The sequence below is a fragment of the Pterocles gutturalis genome, unplaced genomic scaffold (assembly GCF_000699245.1).
Source record: "Pterocles gutturalis isolate BGI_N339 unplaced genomic scaffold, ASM69924v1 scaffold35150, whole genome shotgun sequence".
NCBI classification, from domain to species: domain Eukaryota; kingdom Metazoa; phylum Chordata; class Aves; order Pterocliformes; family Pteroclidae; genus Pterocles; species Pterocles gutturalis.
In genome coordinates, this window is record NW_010142020.1 from 21,093 (window position 1) to 47,486 (window position 26,394).

The 26,394-nt window shown below is 38.9% G+C and overlaps 2 protein-coding genes across 2 annotated transcripts in view; one reads left to right on the forward strand and one right to left on the reverse strand.

Moving 5' to 3' along the window:
• The window catches only part of PPFIBP2 (PTPRF interacting protein, binding protein 2 (liprin beta 2)), a gene marked incomplete at its 5' end in the record, with an annotated part of 32,511 nt that extends 18,212 nt beyond the window's left edge, over positions 1 to 14,299 (forward strand). Inside the window, 13 exons of the mRNA XM_010084233.1 lie at positions 3,383 to 3,527; positions 5,148 to 5,180; positions 5,734 to 5,872; positions 6,513 to 6,641; positions 7,222 to 7,372; positions 7,530 to 7,641; positions 8,118 to 8,206; positions 9,094 to 9,216; positions 10,165 to 10,290; positions 11,122 to 11,310; positions 11,710 to 11,880; positions 13,490 to 13,555; positions 14,228 to 14,299. Of these exons, the coding sequence (XP_010082535.1) occupies positions 3,383 to 3,527; positions 5,148 to 5,180; positions 5,734 to 5,872; positions 6,513 to 6,641; positions 7,222 to 7,372; positions 7,530 to 7,641; positions 8,118 to 8,206; positions 9,094 to 9,216; positions 10,165 to 10,290; positions 11,122 to 11,310; positions 11,710 to 11,880; positions 13,490 to 13,555; positions 14,228 to 14,299 (1,545 nt within the window). The remainder of the gene's footprint in view (positions 1 to 3,382; positions 3,528 to 5,147; positions 5,181 to 5,733; positions 5,873 to 6,512; positions 6,642 to 7,221; positions 7,373 to 7,529; positions 7,642 to 8,117; positions 8,207 to 9,093; positions 9,217 to 10,164; positions 10,291 to 11,121; positions 11,311 to 11,709; positions 11,881 to 13,489; positions 13,556 to 14,227) is intronic.
• LOC104469650 (NADH-cytochrome b5 reductase 2) lies at positions 5,682 to 25,937 on the reverse strand (the record flags this gene model as incomplete). Its single annotated transcript, XM_010084234.1, has 8 exons — positions 5,682 to 5,823; positions 17,466 to 17,669; positions 19,354 to 19,453; positions 20,308 to 20,393; positions 20,931 to 21,014; positions 22,445 to 22,574; positions 23,996 to 24,102; positions 25,865 to 25,937. Coding segments are annotated over 7 exons (753 nt in total), but the record flags the coding sequence as incomplete, so codon positions are not given.
• Positions 25,938 to 26,394: the final 457 nt, after the last annotated feature.

Sequence of the window (26,394 nt, forward strand, 5' to 3'; positions counted from 1 at the left end):
CCTGAAGATGGTAGTGACGCTGCCTTAGTTAAAACACCTGGAGTACTAATTCAAAGGCTTAATTCCATTCCAGAATAATAAAGACCTTCCAATTTACAAAGTCTCGTTACATTTTGGTCCACAGGCTTGTTTTGTCATTAAGTACACTGAAATCTTTCTGTACTTGTAATTATGCTTTCTGAGACTGCTGTTGACACTTTCTATACTCAAATTAGGCTTACTACTAGATTACCCACACCCAGTAATGCCATTTAAAATGGAAAACAATAATATGATTGTTATAGTTCTTCAAATTTTCTTAAATTTTTCTTAAATCTCTGAAGATGATGGTGACCAAATAGAATGTTTGAAATTTGTGTTGCACTCATTTGATTGCAGCCATATATGTGACAAATCAGTTCAGAACTAACATTTCATTCCATGTGGAATTTATGAAGGTCTGTTTTCTTTTCATAACTTTAAAATTATTTTCCTGTCTTAAATTCCAAAATTTAATTTGTCTCTGCAATATGATGTGATAAGGCTGTAACTACAGATTTAGGCAGTAAATCTGCTCTGTTAAATCAGAGTCCACTGAGGAACAAGAAGCTACCAAGCATATAAAAGAATTGTGGCAAGCCAGCCCCATGTTCTGCAAGGCATTTAAATTATATGCCCTAATTTAGGCATTAGGCTTCTCAGTGAAATAAATAAGACCTCCCTGTGCATATGAGTGAGTGGCTAAACATGAATTAGTTACAACCAAAATTAAGGCCAAGAAAGTGTGTTTTGCTGACTCAGCATTACAAGACTTTGCATCTTATCATTGAGTCCAAGAGAGCCTGTGCTACTGACAGTCTTTACTGGAGCTATTCTGCTTTGCACAAAACTCAAATTCCAATTGCATCCAGCAATAATGAAAAGAAAAGACAAGACATTGGTGTCTCTGACCTAGCTGTGCTGGTATTTTTATAGTTTCATTTCTATCACAACTCTTTATGGTTTCAGGTGGATACATACGGTATTGCATATGTTCTTTTTTATGTCAGTCATTTTCCTATTGTTTTAACTGTTAAACCACTGTTCTGTTCCTAGCTTAAAGTAAGTTTAAAGGGACCACCCAGAAGCCTGAAAATAGAAAAATTCCTTAGATCACAACAGAACCTCAACAAGGTCTGAATTTTGTAGATTCATTTGAACAAACACATTTAATATTGAACATTTTATTGACATGAAATGAAGAGATAACAGACCTTGTAATATATTGGCAATGCATTAAGTACCATCACTATAGTAATAAGACTACAATTGATGTTCTGTGTATGTATGTTAATACTAATATTTGTCTGTTGCTTTTTTCCATAAAACTTTGAAATTACCCTCTCTGCAACTCCATAGTGTGTAGACGGAAAACCAGTACAGCCTGTTATAGAACAAGAGGTATATTAACTGTAAACTCTCTTAACATTGATCTGTTGTGATGTGCTGTGATGGTATGGCTGTGTTGTCTTTTTATATTAATTTTCTTTTTAAAATGTTTGCATAGTACTGACGAACTCTGAGAACAGGGTAAGGATTTGAGAGGGAATTTTTTTTTAATCTAAAAGCTTTTCTATGAGGTTAGAAGCCGAAGTCAATCCGTTTCAGAAAACACAGTGCTAATCTAATAAGCAGTTTCTCTACTCATCTAATTTTTGTTGCCAGTCAGGATGTACTCCTGCAGTTGCCAAAACAGAAGCAGGGATTGAGGAACTGAGGAATCTGGACTGTAGTTATAGTATCACAAAGATCCCTTTAGACATTGAAATAAGAATAGATAACCACTGGTTTATCTCATTAAATATTTCATGTATCATGCTGTCACAATGTTTTAAAACTATGTTGTTAGAATGTGGTTACTCAATAGGAGCACACTGTATGTTTCTGTATACCGTGTTCTGCATATTTTTCAGTAAAAAGTTTTCATACATAACCTCCTTTCTGATAGTGAAACATTTACCAATACAACTTTATTCCTAAACGCACACTGAATGTACACCACTCCCACTAACATCGGTTGGAGTTGCAGGTTCATTGCTTCTCTGGGAGAGTCTCTGTATTCCTATAGTTTTGGCAGTTGTGGGATATACATTTTTGTCCAGAGTGATGGCTCCTTCATCTTTCATTTGGATTCAGTATTGAAGAAGTCTCAACATGCCGTTTCCAAAACTGTAGACAACTGCCTCCATGAAATGCATCCTTTGGCTGGAAAATATCTTGTTAGGCTCAAAATTATCAGATTTATATGCAAGTCCTAATCTACACTTGTACAAGAAGCAAGATCCCCAAGTAGCTGATCACTGAAAAACTGAACGCAAGGAAAATTAAGAGAGATTCTATTTTTAGAAAACCCTACGTACCCGTTCCCTTTCAATACAGTATGCTGAGACCTTGAGGACCACCTCTTGTGAGCTCTGTTGCTGGAGGAAGGGTCCGTCCAGTGTTAGTAATCTCACTGATGCTGGTGACACCGTGTACATGTACCATACCTGCAGGCAAGCTTACGTTAGACTCTATGTTAGCCTGACATGGACAAAAACTGGAGCCATTCAGGCTTGCCCTAAAATACAGCTCAGTCTATGCATTTTTTTTTTCATAGCATATATCAAAAGTATACCTTGTGCTTAGGTACTATAACAGAATTGGCAATTACATACTCAGCTATATATTTGGCAACTATATATTTAGCTATAATCTTTTTTTTTTAAAAACCTCACATTCGTAATGTTATCCATACGAAGAGATCTTCATTCCTACAAAAGTGAAATTTCTGTAGCCTGACTTCATTGTTGAGTCTTCCACTTTTATTAATGGTGGTGGGCAAATATGTTTGACCAAATTTGAGGTGTACAAATACTTATGGCTTAAATTCCAGTGAGATACAGTTGTGAGGCAGAAACATCAACAGTCTGGTGAAATACAGGGGGGAAAATTGAGAGAGCAAAGAATGGGCTGAGAGGTAACTAAATGCATTTCTGGCACTACCAAAGCTGACCTTTGAAGGACCAAATTATGATAGAGTGCCAGGGTCCTAGAGGACAGGGAGACAGCTAGCAAAATTCTTATGACAAAACCAGGTCACATTCAATATGTGTTATATTTTAATGTAATGTACAGTCTGGCTGAAGTGGAAGAGGCATATGAGGGAAGAGAAGGCTGTATCTTAGCTAGAAAATTTTGTCAGCTGACTACTCAATTTAAATTGAATTATCTGTAAGAAGGAACATGGAGGGGGTGGTGTCATTCTGAACCATGAACTTCAAATACTTTTCCTCAACTTTTAAAATATTGTGTACTGGATTGCAAATGCTATGAGTGATTGATTGATTGATTTATTTATTCATTCTCTCTTTGAAAAAAACAGAGTAAGCCACTTGTGAAAGGCAGCAAGTATCAAACCTTGCCAGGAAAGCTGCCTCGACCCTTGCAGAATGGAGAGCAGGGAACATACAATTTGCCAGATGGGTGTGGGGTGAATGACAACAAGGACAACAACATCCTGAGCCTAAGTACGTATCCATGCTCCTTCGAGAGGGCCACGTAGAAGGGAAAAAAGAAAACTGTCTTGAGGGATTGGGACATAGCATGGTATATAATCTGCTGTGCCAGAACAATGGACTATGACATTCACATGATTCAGTTAGGGAAAGTTCTACTTCTTTTTTTTTTAACAATGTGCAAGAAATATTCTACATCAGCTCACTGGAGAGTAAAGGATGGTTTTAAGTTAGTGTTCTTTTCTGTTGGTTTTAAGTTAGTGTTCTTTTCTGTTACACTTGATTATATAATTTGCTGACATAAGTAATGAAAAGACACTGTGGGGAGAGCATTCTGAAAGTCAACAAAACTGTAACTAAAAATCGTAACTTCTAGAGATGCAAGTACATTGACACTATGAATAAGCAGTATTTTTTCCAGACACACTTCCAGTGCTCCCCTGAGCTTGCTGATCTGTTTTCTTAAAAAAACAACCAAGCAAACAAAAGTGTACAGCTAAGTACTTCAATATTTTTAAGAAATGTACACTGGATTGGTGTATTAAAATAAACAAACCCATCCCTTGCCATCCCACTGCATTTTAGCGCGTGAAACTTTACAATATAACTAGCACGACCATGCACATTTCAGGCAAAAATCCTAGCGTCAGCACTGTTGGTTGCTGTAGCTTCTGGGGACCTACAAGTGAAAAATTACCTTGCTAGGAGCAGAAAAACATCAGTGGATACTGAAAATACAAGTATATTGTTATTCTGCAACCACAGCCATGTGGGGAAGCCTATATTAATCTAATTTCAGTGACATCTTAAGCATGGATTTATTGACACAAAGTATTCCAGTGAGGCACAGAAACAGGTATTTGCCAAAGACTGAAGAGCTTGGGAGCTCAGGCAGAAGAGGATCCCTTGTGATTTTGTAGTGTTCCTACACTTTAAAAGTTTAGGTGGGGTTATTTTTTTTGGTGGGGGTTTTTCATTTGGTGGGGGGGGTTTATCGTTTTTTTTTTAAGGCCCCATGGTCCTAAAAGCTGCCAGGGTACTGTAGTTTCAAGATTTCAATAGGTTGTCGGTTGTTCAGGTTTTTCTAAAAGAGTTTTTCTGTGAGGGAGGCATGCTATTATGTCTTTAACTGCAGGATTATCCAAGGATGGGTGATCTTGTAAAGGAAAATGTTATTTTTCTAGAAACAAGCAATGACTTCTTAAATACACTGAATGAACAGAATTTTTAATGCAGGTTGGTTTGTTTCATGCATGTGCAGTGAACTCATTACACCTCCAATGCTGTATTTCAGAGGTATTTGATGTAATCTTGGACATTACTTCATTTCAGATATTCTGCAGGCTTTATGATGCTCTGTAATGTGTGCTTAATGTGTTAAAATTGTCCAAGAATAGTTAAAAAAACCCACAACAGATAAGTGATCATCTCTTAAAGATGACCTGTACGGAATTCTTGGGGCTTGTGCACACCAATGCATGGTCACTTTCATGTCAAGCATAACTGCTGCTTTTCTTTTGGTTTCTGCTTTTAGTGCTTAGCTTACTTCTTTGCTCTTCTGTAACTTTATTTTGCTGGTGTTTTATATCTTTGCTTCTTCATCTGGCTTTCTGCTTCTTGGGATGACTGAAGATCGCATCAGGAGTGTCAGTGCACCAGTGCTAGGTACTGTATCCAAACAAGATGCAACTTTAATGTGAATTTTGCTGCTTTTTTTCCTTTCCTTTTTCCCTCCTTTTCTCCTCTCTATGAAATACTAATACCAAATGGGCCATCCGGATTGAATTCCTTAAGCACAGTATTGAAATGAAGTAACAGCTTTTGCTGCATGGCATTTGGATGGGATTTTTTTTTAAGATACTTATTCCTTGTTCCATTCTGTTTTCACCGAAGCCAACACAAAAATTCCTACTGATTTTGATGGAGGAGTTTTGGTATTAAGAATAGGCAAGGCAATAGTCTGAAGAAGACCTTGAATTAATTAATGTATTTAAATATATTACTGAAATAGCAATACTATTTTACTCAATTTTTTTTTTTTTGTATCAAATGTACAGCCACTATTTTCTTCATCTTCAGAGCATGTTTTTTTTTAATACAAGAACAATTTTACAGATATCTTTACTTTTTATTATGTTTGCATTTAAACATTGGTCTCCCAGATAACAAATTTGTTACTAATTAGTATAAAATGTGACTATTACTGTTCTTAACCCAGGAGAAACAGAGAATGTGGATGGTACAGTAGTCTCAGATGACCTTTCAGCTCTTTCTTCGGGAACGGATTCAGGTCCACAGTCTCCATTGTCTCCAGAAAACAGGAAGAGTCCAAAAGGGATCAAGAAAATCTGGGGAAAGTAAGATTATTTTTTGTTTAGTTCCCTGTCAAAGCATTTTGGCTGAGAATTAATCCAGTTCTTAGCAAAAGCTACAATAAGAATAGAGTAAAATTCAGGAAAAGGAGAGAAAGGAGCATGATTGTATGGGTGTGTCTGCACAGGTGTAGAAAAATGGATGGTAGCATTAACAGCATCATGCTGTTGGAAGAAATAATACACTGCTGTCTTATTATAATGCTAATAATTAAGAATGCCAACAGTTCCATTAGCTCGGAAAAACAAAATGATAGCGAGTTGTTTATTACAGAAGCCATCAGGTAAAAAATGAGAGAAAACAAGAAATAAAAAAGAGGGGGACTGAGTTTTATTGTGTTTGGTTTATCTGCTTCAGGACAGCAGACATGTAGGAGTCTGGCCTCCAGTGTGGATTACTGCTCGGGTTGAAGGGTTACGCCTGCTTTGCAGAGCTTTATTCCTCTCCTCGGAGTTAGGTCTAGACAGTGTTTTCCTGGAACTTCTTCAGCTTCCACTTGAATTAGATGTTTGTGGTTTACAGGAAGATTAATACAGCTTCTAGTTGTCATTATAGTTTCCATATGAACCAAATGTTCTCTGTTCCAAGCTAATTGTACTATCTTGGCACTCTTGTCTTGAAAAGAATAAGAAGAACTCAGTCGGGTAACTTCCCTGCAGATGACCTGGGTTTGTCAGAGTTTCGAAGAGGTGGTCTGCGTGCAACAGCAGGACCTCGACTCTCCAGATCAAAGGAAACCAAAGGCCAGAAAAGGTAACGGTTCCTTCTTTGCCCTGCACAGCATATTATGTGGTATTGTTAAATATGCTGAACAGCCAAACCCTCCTCTTGTGTAATACATTTTTTCCCAGCATACTTTATTACATGTGGAATTCCACAGAAACTGGAAAGAATTTCTCTAGTAGAAAATGTGTCCTGAGTAGCTCGCTTCTCTGCACTCCTTAAACTGCAGCACTAGCTGTTTGTTGGAGTGTCAAAAATTTCACCTTGTTAAAGAAGGAAACTTATCATCATCCTCTCCTGTGGGAATATTTGCAAAGTGATGAGGATTTGGCAATTCCCTTTCTCCTCTTTTCAAACAGAAAATGGGAAATTCTTAATCCCTCCCTTGCCCCTGCCCCACCCCAGCTGTTCAGAAGTTGAGGCTGGGCAAAGTCACAGCACACTGGTGCCACGGCACATACTGTGACATGGCTGTTGGCTTTTGTTATTGCACAGAACAAAGCGCACTAATACACACGCTGTTGTACTGCCTCTGGCACATGGTGAGCTTTCTGATAAGAACCATAATTCTTTCCTTTAAAATTTTTCAAATATTTTTTCTACTTTTCAGTGACCACAATGCTCCATTTGCTCAGTGGAGCACTGAAAGAGTTTGTAACTGGCTTGAGGACTTTGGTCTCGGTCAGTATGTTATTTTTGCACGGCAGTGGGTGACTTCAGGCCATACACTGTTAACTGCGACACCTCAGGACATGGAAAAGGTAATAATCTCTTTCTCTCAAGCAACGATACATGTTGATTCTGTATAGCCAGGCCCCTTCAAACAACTGTCTGTTTTACCTTTCTAAAATACCTAGCATCCATTAATGAAAAGAGTCAAAGGCAAGGCAAACTATTTGTTAACTGTTATTCTTGCAGGAAATGGGAATAAAGCATCCTCTGCATAGGAAGAAATTAGTTTTGGCCATTAAGTCAATAAATGCAAAACAAGATGAGAAGTCTGCACAACTTGATCATATCTGGGTGACACGTAAGTACTTGACCTGTCATGGAATTGTTTGGAGAGGAATTTCCCTCACCCCTATGGCTGGGCTGCCTCATATACGCTTGTTTAAGCAGTTACCAAACATCTTTTTAAGAGGACTAAGTTTTGACATAGTAGAATGAGCAGATTTATGTTGTTCTTGACATTCAAATATATGGCTGTACAGTGTGATCTTCCACGGGGAACTCTGTCAGACTGCAGGGAAGTAAAAGGGGGTGGGGCTCAATCTAGCAAGAGCTGCAGGAGGTCTGTGCTCATGTAAGGTATCACAAGGGCATTGTGGACAAAGGTGTCTGGTGGAATTGCTTTTAGGCTTCTGGTAAGAGGCTGTCCTTTGGAAAGGTGAATGGGTTGAACAGTTGTGTGAATGCCTCAGAAGAAGCCAGCTCGGACAAGAAGGGGAGAAGGGCTTCGTTCTCAGTGATCTGGATTTGGGTACACCACTGGTTTTCTGTCTGCAGGGTGGCTCGATGATATTGGTTTACCTCAGTACAAAGACCAGTTTCACGAATCCAGAGTTGATGGGAGAATGTTGCAGTACTTAACTGTGGTAAGCTAAAATCCTTTTTCCTCAGTTTAGCCAAATTTAACTTCAGAATGAGCAAAGAATTTAACAATTTTCCTTTGAATGTAAGGAGTTAAAGAATTTTTTGCAAGACAGAAATAGTGCCAGTAGTAACTAATTTGTGTTGTCTAGTGCAAGATTACTATTCCTACGGTCATAAAATAAGTCATAGGATATGTTACAGGTAACTTCTGCAAAGTCTTTCTTTCAATATCACGTAGGATACCTTGATTAAAGGTAAAATGACCTATTTTACACGCAGCTTCTGGAGCGTGTTCTCCACACCATGTTAGCAACAGTATTCAATAAACTAAAAATAAGCAGCAAATCCAGCAATTCGTACAGCTCCAACCATATTAGCAACAAACCATGTACTACACATAGACAGTTTCCTTGCCCAGGTTTGGATAATTATTTGCTTTTGTTAACTGTGCTATGAAAAAAAACTTAATTTAGCTGTTATCAAAAGTACAGCCTTGTCTACACTGCTTAAGGAACCTTTTTTTTAGGAGCGTGGTCCTGGCTGTTCCATGGTTAGCCCCAGTGATCCTACTCACAATACGATCTTAGCCAGATTAGAAACAGTCCAGATATTTTAAAACTATCTGTGAGTCTGGATTCCACTTAATAGGCTACAAGCTGTCCTCCATTTTTTAGCCAGATCTTGCTGTGGTGTGGGTTCCAAACAACAACAAGAACTCCCAAGACCCCCACCCCAAAAAACCCTCTTTAAAGGATAAACTTATATTTTACCTAAGCCATGGTTACTGTGGTTTATATAACACTATATAGTAAGCATAAAATCCTTCTTCTGGGGGAGAGTACCTCTTCTGGTAGTTATTGTGCTGCTTAAAAGACTCTTTGCATTACAGAATGACCTCCTCTTCCTGAAAGTCACCAGTCAGCTGCATCATCTGAGTATTAAATGTGCCATTCACGTGCTGCATGTCAACAGTTTTAACCCCCACTGTCTACGCAGGAGACCAGTTGAGGAGGTAAAAGAATGGTTAAGTAAATTAATTTAAACAAGTACTAATTACCTGATTCCAGCCAAAGGGGATGGAAAGTTAGCAGCGTACAAGGGTACCTCAATCACTGCTACTAGGGAATTGCAGCTATAGCAGTGATATTGCAGCTATATGCTGCCTTCCAGCTCTGGAATGTAACATATACTCACTGATAATAAAAATCTCTTGAGTCCTTAAGTGCTTGAACCACTTATTAGTTTAATTTTATGCACTTCCCTTTAGAATCACCTGCTTAATTTAAAGAAGCTAATTCAGCTTCTGAGAGAACAATTTGAATGTTTGTTCTTTACCTGTCCTAATTTTTAACTCTCAAAGCCTGTAAGGTTGTTGCCCTATCCCGTCAGCTTAGCTTATTCTCTTAGTATTAAAGCCTGACAATAATGCTGTTCTCAGAATGCTCCCTTTCTTACACCTGTAATCTCTATTGCTGCAACATACGACACTCTTTATCAGGGAGCATTGTGCTAGCATGAGGGGTAACAGTTTTAAGCTGAAAGAGGGTGGATTTAGATAGTAGGAAGAAATTTACTGTGCAGGTGGTGAGGCAGTGGCCCAGGTTGCCCAGGGAAGCTGTGGATGCCCCATCCCTGGAGGGGTTCAAGGCCAGGCTGGATGAGGCTTTGAGCAACCTGGGCTAGTGGGAGGTGTCCGTGCCCATGGCAGACAGGTTGGAACTTGATGATCTTGAAGGTCCTTTCCAACCCTAACCATTCTATGATTCTGTGGGGTTTCATCTGTATTAAACTGTGCCTGCCATCTTGTCAGAGGATGGTTGAAAGAGACCTTGAACAGAAACAATACCTTAGAAATAGCGAAAAAATACTGCTTTTTTACAAAGAGGAGGAATGATGTTTTTAGCTGAACACGCAGTGCCAATGCAGGCTATATTGTCATCTTTTCTGGTTACTTTGACAGAATAACGTTTCGCCTTCTGACGTAGTTCAGTGGTCCAATCACAGAGTGATGGAATGGCTCAGATCAGTTGATCTGGCAGAATATGCACCAAACCTCCGAGGAAGTGGAGTGCACGGTGGCCTGATTGTAAGAATTCTTTTTAACATTCTACTACATATTTTTAATAAAAATTGTCTGACTGTAATATAAACCATCTTTTATCTGGTGTTTGTCAAGCAGGAGTAAAGAAATATATTTGTAATATGACAGCATGATCAGGCCTTATGAAGAACCTCTGTATCTCATCCATGCAACTTAATTTTTCAAAGGAAAACTATAAAAATGTTTTAGCAGTTGCTTTTCTATTTTAATTAAGGCTGAGCTGTGCATGAGTGTTTAACAACAGTACGTTAAAAAACGCAAACTGTATTGTGGGAAAGTTACTTATTGGTAAGGCACCTTTGCATGTTTCTTTGAGTGGTTTTAATAGAATTCTGAGACACAGTAAATAATTGTCCTGAACTTGCAGCAGTCGAGCCAGCAATCAGCAATTACTTTTTTAAATTCAAAACATTCAGAACTATTTGCAGGTTAGAAGATTCAGAGTTCTGAAATATCATGATTCTAGTGCTGTAGAATTTCTGCAAAAATGAAATAGAAAAAAAATTGTGCTGAGCTTAAGTGTATACTCTAAGACTAGAGCAGAAAATTCTGAAATTGGATTTCTTCCATCCAAACAAATGTAAGGTTTGATGATAATGTATTTCCTTGATCACACTCTGCATTTCTTAGTGCCTACTTTAATGTGTTTCCCATTCAAACCCTAGTGAGTCTCATATCATGAGTTAGTTATAAAAGCTCTAATGTGGACAGGTAGATTAGTAACAATGAGAAATCCCTCTGATAAGCACTGTAATGGTTTACTATTGCAAATAATTAACCATATAATAATTTTTAAAAATTGCCATTTTTTAATAGATTCTTGAACCTCGTTTCAACGGTGACACACTGGCAATGCTGCTGAATATTCCACCTCAAAAAACCCTACTGCGACGCCACCTAACAACCAATTTTAATGTATTAATTGGACCAGAGGCACAACAAGAAAAAAGAGAAATAACAGAGTCAACCGCATACACACCTCTTACTACCACTGCCAAAGTTCGGGTATGTACTGCTTTCAAAAAGGGGTATTTTAGAATTTCAGACTTCCTTTCCCCTGTCTTACAAAAAATAATGGACAAACGTGGGCAGGGAGAGGTCAGTTCTGCAAGGAGTGTTACATTTTCCTTAATTCTACATACCAAAGGATTTAATTTGTATCTGTTTAAATTGGCTTCTTCAATAAGTATGCAATCCCTTTCGTAATTTCTTAGAAGGAACACTATCTAAATGTATTTAAAATCAACTGTAACTCCCAATTTGAAAACAATTAAATGTATTTAGTTCAGAATCTACGTACTTTAAGGACCAGTGTATAGCAGTAAATCAAAAAGGAAAGGATTTTGACTGTTTAAAGGACAACCTTATTTTTCTTATTTAAAACATGTTGTCTTCTTATTTTAGCCAAAGAAACTTGGATTTTCCCATTTTGGAAACTTAAGAAAAAAGAAATTTGATGAATCAACAGACTACATTTGTCCTATGGATACAAACCCAGCTGCTACAAACGGTACTCAGAAAAACTACGGTGGATACAAAGGACTTAGTCCGTTCACTGAGAGGGAACTGGATCAGGTGGGACAGTCAGACTGATGCCATTCTCATCTCATCCTCTCCATGCATCCCAAAGCTTGCAAATAACCAAACGTTAGCATGTAACAAAGTATTTGCTACATCTGCATGAACTCATTGAGAAAGTATTGGCTATGGACACTGGAAAGAGTTCTGTACTAAGAATGTCAGGTTAATTTTTTTAATCAACATCATAATAAACTCATCCATCTTCAAGCCCTTTTTCAGGAATATAACACCTTTACACTACGAAGATTGGTGTATTTTGCAATTAAGGTGGAGGTCACAGTAAACTTTTGTACTTCTAGCTTTCATAATCTGAGTATGGCACACTACCTTCTTCAGTAGCTCATTATCTTTAGGGGTGGTTTTTAATGTAATAAATTTATTTGGACTAATTTGTACAAAGCTGTCAAGTTATATATTAAAGGACAACTGGATTGTATATTTTTAACAGATACTGTAGTCAAAGAATCGAACTGAATTTTTCATTCATTATGTACAGTGGGGAGTAGTTACGCTTAGACAGTGTATGTGAAAACAATGCATCAGTAATGAAACAAGATTATTAATAAACCAATACTTAAATAATTCACTTTTGTTATGTAGTAATGAACTTGTGAATGAAACTGTGTCTAGACATCATTCAGACAAATGATGAAGACTCAAAACCATCAAATTTTATTCAACTTTGCTGTTGTGTAAAGGGATGTAAACCCTGAAAAATGGAGCTCCTAGAGGCTTGTGTGAACTTTGACAACACACAAGAGTCAGACCGAGGCAGCTGGGCTGAACTGTCCTATCTCCAGTGACCTTAAGTAGATAAAACATTTTAAGCCTAAATAAGAGAATGTTCCCAAAATTCAAAAGACATGTGAAAGCATTTTTTCATTTGCATGGTTTACTGCATCTAACACCTCATTTGTGTTCATTTTCTAACCATTGTCTTTTTCAATGTATCCCTTAGCAAAATCAAGCACTGTTCCTAAGGAGGGATGATACCAAATCCTGATGATAATTTACTATGGATGTCCACTTGCACAGTTGAGAGTTACAAGTGAATGCATTAACTTAGAGCCAACAGCTTACACTATGCAGTTGTTTAAGAGTTAGAAAAATGCTGGATTTTTCTCTAGGCACATGGTCTTTCACTTAAGCATGACTTCTGAGCATGTAGTTACAGAGTGAAATCCCAATGCCCTAGAACCAGTAACCTTTTTATGTAAGAATGGGTAGGGCTGTATCATGAAGGACTCTTACTGCTTGCCTGTGGAAGAAGACTACCAGAAGTATAAGAAGTTTTGCACTGTCTGGAAAATATTACTTTTCACTGATAATATCAGTCAAGGTTTTACTTTTCTTGTGTAAATTACAGCTCAAGTTTGATGGAATCAGTCTTTCTTAATCAGGATTCATTCTTCCTATCATTAAATGTGTTTTCACATACCTTATAGCATAGAGGCATTTTTGTTAAGGTGCAGAAATCAGAGCTCTTAAACATACCTTCACATACTTCATTTGCCCAGGCACAGATACCTCCCACAGATGCATGCAGAGTGAATAAAATTGCACATACTGTCTGATTTGAACTAGTGCCTGAATACTTTTACAGATGGAACATTCAGAAGGAACAGTAAAGCAAATAGGGGCTCTTTCTCAAGGCATAAGCCACCTTACGGTATGTACTAACTTCACTCTTGTTTTAAAGTCACAAATGTATTCTGCAAGGATTTGGTGAAAGTTGGTTGTTGCTGGTGGTAGTTAAGAGTAAGTGGGTCACTACTCTTGTTAAATATGTTGTGGTAGCCTGGCTGTGCATTCAGAGTCCAAAAAAACCCCTGCTTTTAAATTGCACTAGAAACTGAGTTTCATTTAGGCCTATTTTAAGTTTTCATGAACTCTGCTCTCTCTTTGACCCAGTGACAGATATCCCTTAAATGAAAACAATTCTTCAAAGATTTTGCAAGTAACCACCATTGCCTCAGTCACAGCAAAGTCTAGCAAAGAGATACAGACTTGAAAATTTACATGAGCTAAACCTCCATGGAAAATAAAAAACACATCACTGTATTAATTCCTGAATCCATAGCAGCTAATTAAAAAAAAAAAAATTGACCATAAAGATAATAATGAAGAATTATATAACATAGTCACATGCCACACACAATAATCTCTGTGAGAATTTTCTCAAGCAAATAATAGTTTACTTAAATCTGCAGTCAAGAAATTCCTTTTAATTATATGTGGCTCTAACCCCCTCTGTTGTGAATCTGATCTCATTACAGTTGGATTTCTTTAACTACAGGCCTCTAACTGAACATGCTTACTCGTTCACATCTTGTTTTTCCAGACAATGTTAAGCCAAGATGAAATGCTGAACGACAGCAGATTTTTAACACCTACCTTTGAAGAGTGGAGATGATGTTTCAACATGACCAAGAACACAAATACCTCACGCCTGTCCAGAGGCGTGGCCGGGAGAAGCTTGATGCTGCAGTGCAGAAAAGCTTTACCTCTTCTCTGCCACTGAGATATGCCACGTAGCATGTAATATTGTCAACGTAGCAACGCGTCACAGGTAACTCTCCTCTGCACTCTTTTCCATGTTATATAATGTGAAATAGGCGTTGAGAGAGAAGTGGTACTTGTAGCCAAAATCTGGAAAGCCAAGACTGGCAACATGTTTTCCTCTTTTATTCAGTCGTCTTTTATATGGTAGTTTACGTACTGTTATATATTTTGTATTTTTTTATTTTTATAATTAACTTGTAATGCAAGAATCATTAATATTCTAATGTACCATGTGGACTAATCAGATCCACCTAGATATTCAGATGGATGCTGGTGAGTCCAGTGATAATGGCTCACTAACTACTGCTGCAGTCTTGCCAGAGACTGTTTCCCATAGAAGTATTTTAACCTCTCATCCCTTTCATTAGCACATGTCCTGCTGTCTTGTTCTCCAAGTGCAGTGTAGAATGGAATGTAGAATGGAACATAACACTATCCATTAAGCCCTTGCTTTTATCAGAGGATGACAATCGAGATGGCATGTTCACAAATCTTTACCTAACTCAAAAACATGCTGAACAACTGCAATTTTCAGCCTACCAGAAAAACCAAGGGACTCAAAAGCTGGTGCTTCATTTGAAGTGATCTTTTTATCATATGGTTTTCACATGTGCACCAAGATGATCATGATCAAAGAACAATCACAACAGTTAACTAATGTAAAATGTAACTTGCCATGCTCTGTAGGGTACAGCGCAACAGAACTTCCAGCATGACCCCGTGTTTAGTTTTAAATTACAGTTCTGTAACTAGAACCACTGAATGGGCTCTTCCTGCCCATGGACATTTTGTCTGAAATGCCTAGTACTGACACATGTGCAAGCATCAGGATGCTCATAAGCCTTCTGAACAGTCAAAATGGTTCAGACAAAGTGTTCTGAGCCCTGAATCTGGTTGGTCTGAAACACAGTACAGGCTCTCAGGGAGACAGGGATGGTAGTAAGTCTATTTTCTTTCCATAGTTACTCCTCATTAAACATATGGCTGCAAACAGCCCTGAGTACTGGAGATGGCAGTAGAAACACTTTTGTAGTGTTTGCATGAGAACTGGTGATATTATAAACAACATTGCTGTTCACTTTCAGTTCTCTTTTCATTCCAGCTACAGATAGATTTTCATAGAATACTTTATTTAGCAGTAGGAGACAAACATTACTACTCTGTGACATGTAAAATGTGACTAAGGAGCATCAGGCAAGTACCATAATAAAACAAGTTTTTGTTTATTTGAAAAACCTGACAAAATAGATCTGTTGCTATTCTAACTAGCCTAGGCAGGACTGCAGCACTGTAGCAGAGGGAAATACAGCCTCGCACTTCTTGAGGGGCTGTTTGAGGCTGAAAGTGTCTCCTTTACAGTGGCAATTACCTGTGGCATCTGTTGATGTGTGCCTCTCATGTATTAATACGGTATTAACAGGACATCTTAGTACTAACAGGGAAATGCAAGAAAAGAAATCGGCTCAGTTGTAGAGAAATGACATCTATGGATGGTTTGCATTACTCCGTCTGTGAAGGGTGTTGGTTTACATATTAATATAGCCTGAGGGCAGGTCACGCCCAGTCACAACCCTCCCAAATAAAGGGGAAATCTCAGGTACTGTCCAGAGCATGCAGTGAGGGCTCTTCGAGCATTATCAGTGGCACTTCCTAGAGGTGACCTACTCTAGTCCTCACTCCATGGTGGGCCCTGCACTGTATGGTCAAATTTTAGAAGCTAAACACATGATTTTATTGTTCAAACTGGTAAAACCAAGGCAATTTTTTTCCAGTCACTGAAAAATGAAATGATAATGGAAAATCCAAAGGAATGAGAAGTCAGCCTACACAGCAGCAAACTAAAAATACTTAGTAAAAGGTATAAAACATACCAGTCAGGTACATCTCTAATTTGGAAATGCAATCCATGCTAGTGACCAGATCATGTGCTAAGGGCATTTGAAATACTTTGTCAGGCTAATTAGCCAGCAGACTTATTATTATTAGACAAATAGAATAAGCTGCTCCAACAGAGGACTCCTTAATATCACTGGGATATTCCAAGCAGATTTTCAGATTTTTTTTGATGATGTATTTATAACTCAGTGTGGTGTTGTGCTAACTTGGCTGTGAAAGGTCAATCTACAACATTATTGGGTTTTTTTTAATATATATATAGAGAGAGAGAGAGAGAAAGAAATCCTAATTAGCAAAATATAGGCATAAATGCTTATTTTTCAACTGTTACGAATAAATTCTAAATGTTCTTCCATCTCTTACTGACTCTGGAATGATTCTGACACAAACACACATGGCTGAGCCTCATCCAGCCTGGCCCTGAACACCTCTAGGGAGGGGGCATCCACAACTTCTCTGGGTAGCCTGGGCCAGTGCCTCACCACCCTCACAGTAAGAAATTTCTTCCTAATATCTAATCTAAATCTGCCCTCTCTCAGCTTAAAACCGTTACCCCTCATCCTACCACTAGGATCCCCCATCTCTCCTGTAGCCCCCTTTCAAAACTGGAAGCTGCTCTAAGGTCCTCCCAGAGCCTTCTCTTCTCCAGGCTGAACAACCCCAACTCTCTGTCTGTCCTCATAGGAGAGTGCTCCAGCACTCTGATCATCCTTGTGTCCCTCCTCTGGACCAGCTCCAACAGATCCATGTCCTTCTTATGTTGGGGTCCACAGAGCTGGATGCTGTACTCCAGGTGGGGTCTCACAAGAGCGGAGTAGAGGGGGAGAATCACCTCCCTTGACCTGCTGGTCACGCTGCTTTTGATGCAGCCCAGGACATGGCTGGCATGGGGGGTGCAAGCGCACACTGCTGGGTCATTTTATACTAACTTAAGAGGTTAGACTAAGTTACTCGTACACAATTCAAGATGATCCGTCAACTTCTTTGTATTAAAACATGCAAAGGTAATTATAAAGTTTAAAACCCCATAAATTACATTAAGTATTTAAAATACACACACACACAAAAAGAAATACTGCACAGTTACATACCAGCTGTTGCTGTAGGAAAATATGCAGTACTTACAAAAAAAGTTATCAGACGACATCAGTGTTAATAAGAAAATGTACTGCTCTTGGGATAGCCAAGCTTGTCCAGGTTGGGCTGACATGCAAACTGAATCATAGGTGGTGGCCCACACATGAGAATGAGCGTCTCACTGCCAGGGGAAGGGAGGTGGGTTTTAATCATGTCTGCATTGACGAAGCCAGAGCTGTACTTCCAATCTGAAACAAAGAAATTTAACTATTAATTTGAATCTCTGTACAGTGTAAAACTTTTTTAAACTGTGTATCTTGTACTCACAAAGTAGCTGAAGAAGTTATGCCACCATCACTGCAAGCAGCACTGAGCTGAAACCTAATGGTTGCCTTCTATAGGGACAAGCATGTGGATAACAAGGATCTGGGTGATAAGACATGGAAGACTGTGAATAAAAGATAAGACTTAAAAGACATTAGACAGCAGGCAGGAATAAACAGGAAGAGTAAATCATCTTTTCCAGCAAAGAGAGGTCTCCCAGGGGCAGTTGTACAGGGAGAGGTACTGAGACCTATGCCATCCAAAACATTAAAAAAAACAAACCAAAAACAGAAAAACCTGGCAAAGAGATAGAATGGTGAGATGACAAAGTTTGGTGATGACAAAAGTTCTGTGTAGTTAAGTGATGAGAGAAAAAAGGATAGAAAGAAAAATAAAGAGGAAATAAATGCTAAATGATTTCAAGCAGTAATATTATTTAATACATCTGCCATTTAAAGTGAGCCAAGTAAGAAAAATAATCCTACCTTCACCTATAAAATATATGCTTTAAGCTCATTTATCAGGAGCAAGTTATCAGGGTTATAAAAACAGCAGCAGTCAAAAGGCATATGAAATGTTAAGAAGTATTAGGAATGGGGAAGACCAGCAATCTTCAGTATAGAAGAGATGGGGCAGCAGGGCTGATTGATAGTTGTCTGTAAAATCAGTAACGTGAAGACAGCTGGTAGGCACCTATTCACACTCTGTCCCAACACAAGAATTAACAGGCAAATGCAAACCATTCTTCACACAAAAAGTGCTAATCCTATAGAACCACTGTCAAAAAGCTCACAGATAGGCTCCCAAGGAAACACAGTAAGTTCATACGGAAGTAGTCCACTGAGGACTACTGTATCTGCAGAGACACATTGGGCTCAGAACAGAAAAATATTAAAGACTGGAAGAGTATCAAGGCCTCCTGATTATTCTTCTCTGGGCATCTACTGATGGCTATCACTGACAACAGGTACAGAACTTTGATCTGACTCAGTCTGGCTCTTATGTCTGTTAAATAAAAACTCAGATCACTTACAACATCAACAAACATGAACACCAGGTTTCAAAGGCAATTCAGTGGAGTTCAAATTCTCCTTCCACTTCTAATTTAGTGCTACACCAGCCTAGAGTTAATGCCTTAATCTATACATATGGCAGCTCTGTTTTACCAGAATCTAAGCTAAAGCTGTTGGAAAATGAAGATGCAAATGTACTATTTACAGGTATTAAGCAATTTAATGCCAACAAAAAGTTAACATAACCTGATTCAGGAGATAGCCCTAAACAGAACTGTGGCTTTTGGTGATAAGTACAAAAAACAAAAACAAAAACTGACACATCCTGAAATACATCAAAAGATCCTCTGAGTAAAATGTGCCTCACCCAACAGGAGTTAATTATTAGTTCACACATTCTATGGCCCAACTGGTTTAGTCCACTTTTCAAAGCAGGTCTTGTGGTACAGTTGGTTTCTGAGGGGTTGGGGGTGTTTTCATTGTTTAAAACTGTAAGACCAGAAGACCTGGTATTATGCTAATGGCCTCTTGTTCAAGAGTGAGAGTGTTGTATAGCCATGAGCAAAGGCATTTCCAGTGTGTACTGGTTGCCTACCTTGTGGAGGTCTGTCCAGTGTGTACCAGAGCTTGAACTGATCAGGATGCCTCTTCGCAATGTCTTCTAGCTCAGCTCTCAGTAATATATCTTCTTCTGTCTGCAAAATGAGGCTGGGGTTTAGCTCCAAACCCTCTCAAGATGTCCCCAATGTAAGCTCATCTGGCATTCAACAAGACAAATGCAATAACTCATTCAAACCAAGTGATTTTTTTCCCCCCTCCTTACATGATAGGCTATTATCATCAGAGGTTTCTGTAAATTCAGATTAAGAACAACAAACAATGAGACTTAATAGCCACCTAAACACTGTCTTAAAGATGGCAATTTGACTGTCTTAAAGATGGCAATTTGAACAACTTTGTAATCCAGGCTCAAATCACAATTAGCTGGCCTTGTCTCTGAGCCTGGCAAATATGGCCCTGTACCGACATGGTGAAGGTTAACTGTAGATGAACAGAACAAAATCCTGTTTCCTTGAAACCAGTGAAGGGGTAAAATGAGTAGGGGATCAAGATCTGTTCACACTGTTTACACCCTAATATAGGAATCAGGGAGTGTAAGTGAAACTATGAGAAGCCATCTTCAAAATAAACACCAGAAGATCATGGAATCTATGACAGCACCACAAAATATTTATAAAGGGCCTTATGGATAATTCTTTTATTCAGTTTCTTCTTCTTAAATCATTTTAACCTAAGAAAATATATTAAAACCTTACATAATAACCCTTTCCTGCTCCTCCCGGTACTGATCTTTTTTAAATATGCTATTTCAGATAATATTTTCTCATAAATGGTTGGGTAAAAATACAAATCCAAGGGCACTGGAAGACTGTAAAACCTGCAAAGCAGTATTTTCTCCAGGAGTCAATGTCCCATCAGTTTAAAAAGTTCAGAGGCCAGCAAAAAATGTAGGCCATTAAAGGACAAAGAGATAAGCCAGTATACTCACCTGATTAGCGAAAAGAAGGTAACATTTTGTGGAGTCCTTAGGATCATTTGTGATATGACGGATCAGCTGCAACATAGGAGTTATACCTGTTAAAAACAAAGCAGTTAAAAAACCCCAGGTATTTCAACCCACATAAGGCTGCAGTTTCAATATTAATGCTGTCTTCTTCAGTCTTCAGTGGGAGCTTAGTTTGCACAGGGCTACATAGGTCTGAATTTAATCAATGCCAAATGCAGTGGCTGGGGGTTTCTATTATTACAAATTGTTTCAAAACAAAAGCAAAACCACAATACTTGTATCTGGGCCCTTCCTCTTCAGCATTTGCTATCACATACAGCAATTTCACCCTCAAGACAGTCTCCTTAAATATTCTTTGTAAGAGACTGAAGCTCAGAGAGATGATTTCTTTGAGGTCACTTGGTAAAAAAAGATTAAAACTCTGAAGTTGCTAGATCAAGGACTGAGCTCAAGCCACTGGAAAGCCTCACTGTCACCAAACACTCATGAAAAGAAATACAGGTGGAAGTGCACTGCTACTGAAGTACAGTGTTTGATACTCCTCACATGCATCCATAAAGACGTCTTTGTTCTGTAGACATTCCATGTGATGAGACTAGTTTTACCTGTTCCTCCAGCTATCATTCCAAGATGCTTTGCAAACTTCTTCTCTGCTTCAGACTTCTTATGAGGCTTGATAAGAAAGGTACCTAGAAGAAATATTCAAAACTATAGATACATTAACTCCCAAACAAACATCCACACAAATTCCATGGGAATAAATTCCTATAGCCTACCAATTAATTAAGACAGAACTTCTGGAAATGCTAAATGGACTTAGGACAGCATTGAGCACAAAGAGTAGAAACCTCTTTGTAAACTCCAGTCCCAGCTTTGAACAACTGATTTACTCCTTGCCTGCTACACAACATCGTTCATAATAAACTCAAGGATTCCCACATTAATGCCTAGAACACAATCCTGCAACTGCAAATGTTCCTGGTAGCTAAAGGTAACCACAGCTCCTACTACAGAGAAGTTTCTTAGGCCATCTTCATTATCCTCACTTGCACCATAGATCTCGCCATTTATGTGTGGGGTTGTAATTAAACCAGCATCAAGCAAGACGACCTGCAAAGATTTGAATCAGGGAGCCTTGCATACTTTTATCAAGCACTTTATTATTGTAATTCACTTTCAGTTAATGAGATCCCCCTGACACTCCCAGTCAGCTAGGTGACTACCTTCTAGTACCTGTGATGGGAAGACCTTGCCAATTTCTGCTCCACACCTGAGTGTAACTATTGCTTCAGAACTGTCACAAACCCAGTTTGACTGAATTAATCTCCAAGGACCAAGCCAAGTGAAAAGCCCTTGAAAAGTATTCTATATGAAAAAGCACTTGACATATTCCAGTCTTAAGAGATCTGTAACTAGTAACATGCTTTCCTAGCTACTCTTTATACCAGGCAAAGCAGCGCAGAAAGGAATGTATGTAAAACATGCATCACTCGTGTCCTCTGAGATATAATGGGTTTATCAGTATATTACTCATCATAAAAGGTCATGATACAGAGAAACACTGAGCCCTTGTCCCCCTGAAGTATGAGTTAAGCGCACAGCTCTCTAAGATCAAAGCAAAATCTTTCACTTGCATCTTGAAAGAAGATTACTTCTCTGAACTTATTTCCTCCCAGTCAACTCTGACCTGGTCTCATCATGAAATGGAGCTGGCTCTCAGTCAGCTCGCATTCAGTAACAACCCTGAGACTCTCAGAGGGCATTTTAGGCCACAACCTTCCTTGTTTAAGAAGCATCTGGAACACCTCCCTCCATATGTATAGCTGAGGTACTATTTCCAGTGCAGCCTTCTCAGTAATACAATGTGATAGCAATTTTTCAGATTTAATTATATGGTCCCAGGAGTGAGACAATAACCAGCTTTTCCTCACACAAAGTAAACACAAAGTACTCTTTCACACCCTGAGGAGCTTTTGGTCAGGACCAGGGAAGGTAGATTTTCTCTTTTCTACTTTTTATTAAAAGATTCTCTATAAAGTTGTCAAGTTTTATAAAACACCTCTGAAAATAACCAATACAAGTTCCTCCCTTTTGCTCTCCCACCTTCACATCACACTACCTGCCCCCTTATAGACAAGGAGCCCATTTGGCCCTCTGAAGTCAATATCATCTCCAATCTTCATGTCATTTAGGTACTGGGACATCTTTCCACCATCTGGAAACTTGGGATTCACATTTTTGTGGTAGACCTGTAAAAGCAATAATTTGTGTGATATCAACCACTAGCTTTCCTGCAGACAGGATTACAAACTAGAACACAATATCGCAGGTCTGAAATTTAGCATCTGAGAAAGCAATTAGGACAATTCTTCCATCTCAGTTACCTTTGCTTGCAACAGGAAGCAGTGAAACTAAGTAAAATTCTCTGTCATGCACAGATTCCTGTGCTCTCTGCAAACACCCAGGCTAAAAGAACAAGTGGCAGGCACGATTACGTACTGGTGCCCCCATTTCACTGTCCTTCCAGTAAGAACCTTATGCTACCCCATTTTTGTAATCACTCCTTCTGAAAATAGTATTGCTGCATCTTTTCTCTTTAAGACTTTCCCAGACACTTCAACTATGATAGCTTTTCCACCTTTCAAAGCACAAAGTATTAAATGGTTAATAACAATTCATCATACTTGTAGCATGAAGAACAGAGCATGCAAAAAAAAACCCCAAATTTTTGCCTAAGGACAAACTCTGTCACAGAAAAGGATTAGAAAATCCAGTCATCCCAGGATCAAACCATCTTACATTCCCTAGCTTAAAGGATTTCCCTTGTTTCTGTATCCCATTTTCTTAATCAATAAACCCATTAGCACAATTTTTTACGCTTACAGATTAATAGAATATTAGAATAGAATCATTAGGGTTGGAAAGGACCTCAAGGATCACCAAGTCCAACCGTCAACCCAACACCACCTAACTCACTAAATCATGTCCCTAAGCACCACATCTACACGTTTCTTGAATACCTCCAGGGATGGTGACTCCACCACTTCCCTGGGCAGCCTGTTCCAATGCCTGATCACTCTTTCAGTGAAGAAATTTTTTCTAATATCTAGCCTAAACCTCCCCTGGCGCAACTTGAGGCCGTTTCCTCTTGTCCTATCACTTGTTACTTGAGACAAGAAGCCAGCACCCACCTCACTACAACCTCCTTTTAGGTAGTTGTAGAGGGTGATAAGGTCTCCTCTCAGCCTCCTCTTCTCTAGACTAAACAACTCCAGCAACATATAATGGCAATCTCTGTAGGGTCACCAAAGACAGCAGTTCTTACTGACTTGTCTTCTACTTACAGCTATTAGCAGTAAGTACTAGTATCAGCATAAGCAGCTTGAGGGATAGCAATTGCTATTTGTGCATTGACAAAAGATACTAGGGAAGCTGTGCAGTACTGCCAAAGTGACTCCCTTCTCCAGCTTCCCTACCTCTGCCATCCCTCAGTGACATACAGCAGATACACAGGATACAACTTACTATTCAAGGATAGTGTGAAATTACTTGTTTGCCATGCAGTCATCCTGTTCAAAAGGTCAAAATAAATTCTGTATTTCACTAAAATGAAGTATTTCCCTTCCTTACAGTTAGTAATTCATCTGTATTAAAGGAAACCAAGATTTACCTTTATAATTAAATCAACATAACCTTTTGTCTCATCACTGGAAACGGGGGTATAAGCTCGAATCACCAGATTACCATCGATTTTTGCAGAAAGGTAAACATGTTGGCCTAAGGAAAAAAATTACAAACTGATTACTTATTTTTTCATCCCCAGTTTCAAACTTTTCTCAGGCCTGGAGGACAAGAGAGAAAAGCAGGTATTGTAACCTGTTAAACACAAGCAATGATCGAGAAAATCTTTGCCATGTAAATGCTGTATACAACATCTGGTCTCTTTTCAGCAACTTTCTGGAGCACAGGATAACTGAGGAGAGCGGGTACATTACAGAACCAAGGATAAGATACTACGAAAGCAGTAAACTTATAGTAAAATAGTGATATAGCAAGTTTGTTCCTCATTCTCCAGTGCTCTCTATATTTTGAGTTCTGCTGTTCTCACATTCATCAATGAAGCAAAAGTAAGGATGCATCAGTTCACACAGGCAAAGAAAGAAGTATTACGGTTTAATAGCAGCAGTGTCTCAGAGCAAACTTCCCAGAGGTTCTGCACCAGGACATCAAGAGGAAAGCCTCGGGCCATACTCCTCCATAACGCTGCGGTGTCCACAGCATTGGATGCTGCTGTCCACAGAGAGCTCTTTGCCCAACTGAATGCTCCAAGAGGCAGACTCTGAAAGGCTCCTGTTTCTTTCTGCTGATCAAAGGAACTCAAACTCCTTGCCAAGAGTAGTCTCCTCAGCCAGACAGAACTAATCTAGAGAGATGTATGGAGAAACAAAAAGCAGGAACAGTGCTGCCAGAGAGCACTTTATTTTTAGCAAAATGATCCTGGTAAAAAGCAGAAGGCAGGACTCTCCCAGGAAGTAACGTGGCCCATGCAGTTTCACGATCTTATTCCTAAATTCTTAAGAATAAAGTTTGGATAAAGATGAGGACTGCAAGGCACATCTCAATTCGTTTATCATTTGTCTAGTTAATGTGGACAGTTCAATTATGCTTTTCCATACAAGCCAGAAGAGAATTTGGAGAAAGACTGCTGCCCTTGACAGGCAGCACGCAAGAAGGATGTGTTCACAGCATGGAATGGTAAAGACCCTGACACATGCCATACAGCAAGGGCAACTGTGAAACACAGTACCACGCAAACAGCGCTAACATCTGCATGTCAGAAAGGGAGACCTTCCCCTGACAAGATTACCATGAAATTCAAGGTCCAAGGTTCAATGCCATCAGTTTTGCAGGGTACAGGAAAGAAAACTGTGCCAATCCTAGTCTGAAATGATCTTAATGCCACAGAAAGCAAGACAAATTTGTACACATATGTATGTAAACAAAAGGTAAGTGCACACCCAGAAAAGGCTCTGAATATTGCAGCATCTTCTATATCCTGTAGTTGCATTTTCCCCTTTGTTCTGTACAGAATAGTCACAACTTTCCCCGGCAGAAGAGTTGTGCTCTCTCTCATCCACAAGTGTGACTGTATTCAACAAAAGCATGAGAGCAGTTCACAATAAACTGAGAACACCAGATAGAAGTAGAATGCAAATAAGAAATATGAAAAAGCTTTGACAACTATCATTCTTGCCCTATATCGTGACTGGTGATGAATTTAATCAGACTCAGTTCAGTTTCACTGTTCTTGTTTCACATGACACAATTTAACAGAAGCAGAACAAAGCACACACAAAGGACCAGAATACAACCCTTTGGGAAATCTGGCATTTCTCTCTGATACAGCAGGAGTCAGATGCAGCTTTTAACTCCTTGCTTTGCTGAGCATTAAATTCCCAGTCAGAAGTCCAAGAAGTACAAGTACAGTTATAAATCCTAAAACCAGAAATGCATGTAATGAAGTGTTTTCAGTACTCACCTATGGGTAATCCTAAAACATGATCTGGTGAAGGCAGTCCAAATCGAAATTTCTTGGTATCGTGACTGATCTCCTAAAAAAACAAACAACATCAGAATGAGATCAGCACTGCTTTGAATTTCAAACTCTACGCAACACAATATGCTTTAGTAAGCCTGTTCTCTGTCAGCATGCAAGCCAAATACGAGGAAGGGAAGCAGATACGACTTTGGAAAGTTTAAACAGATTTTTAGTTTTAGAAATTATTTAATTCCACAAGCAGTGACTTTCACCTCCCTGCGCAATCCCTACAGCACCTTTACATAAAGAAAAACTGTAAACCCTCTATTGCCCAAGGCCAGTGAGCACATTTCATAATTTGGGACCAAAGATCAGGCAAGACACGACACGCAGCAGCACAAGCTGGTGAGGTGACTTCTCACCGATGCCCGTTGGACAGAAATTAAGACAGAAACACAGCTCTGAACTAAACACACAAAGAAATGAGCCTACCCTCCTCTCCAAACAACCGTCACACCGTAGCGTAGCCA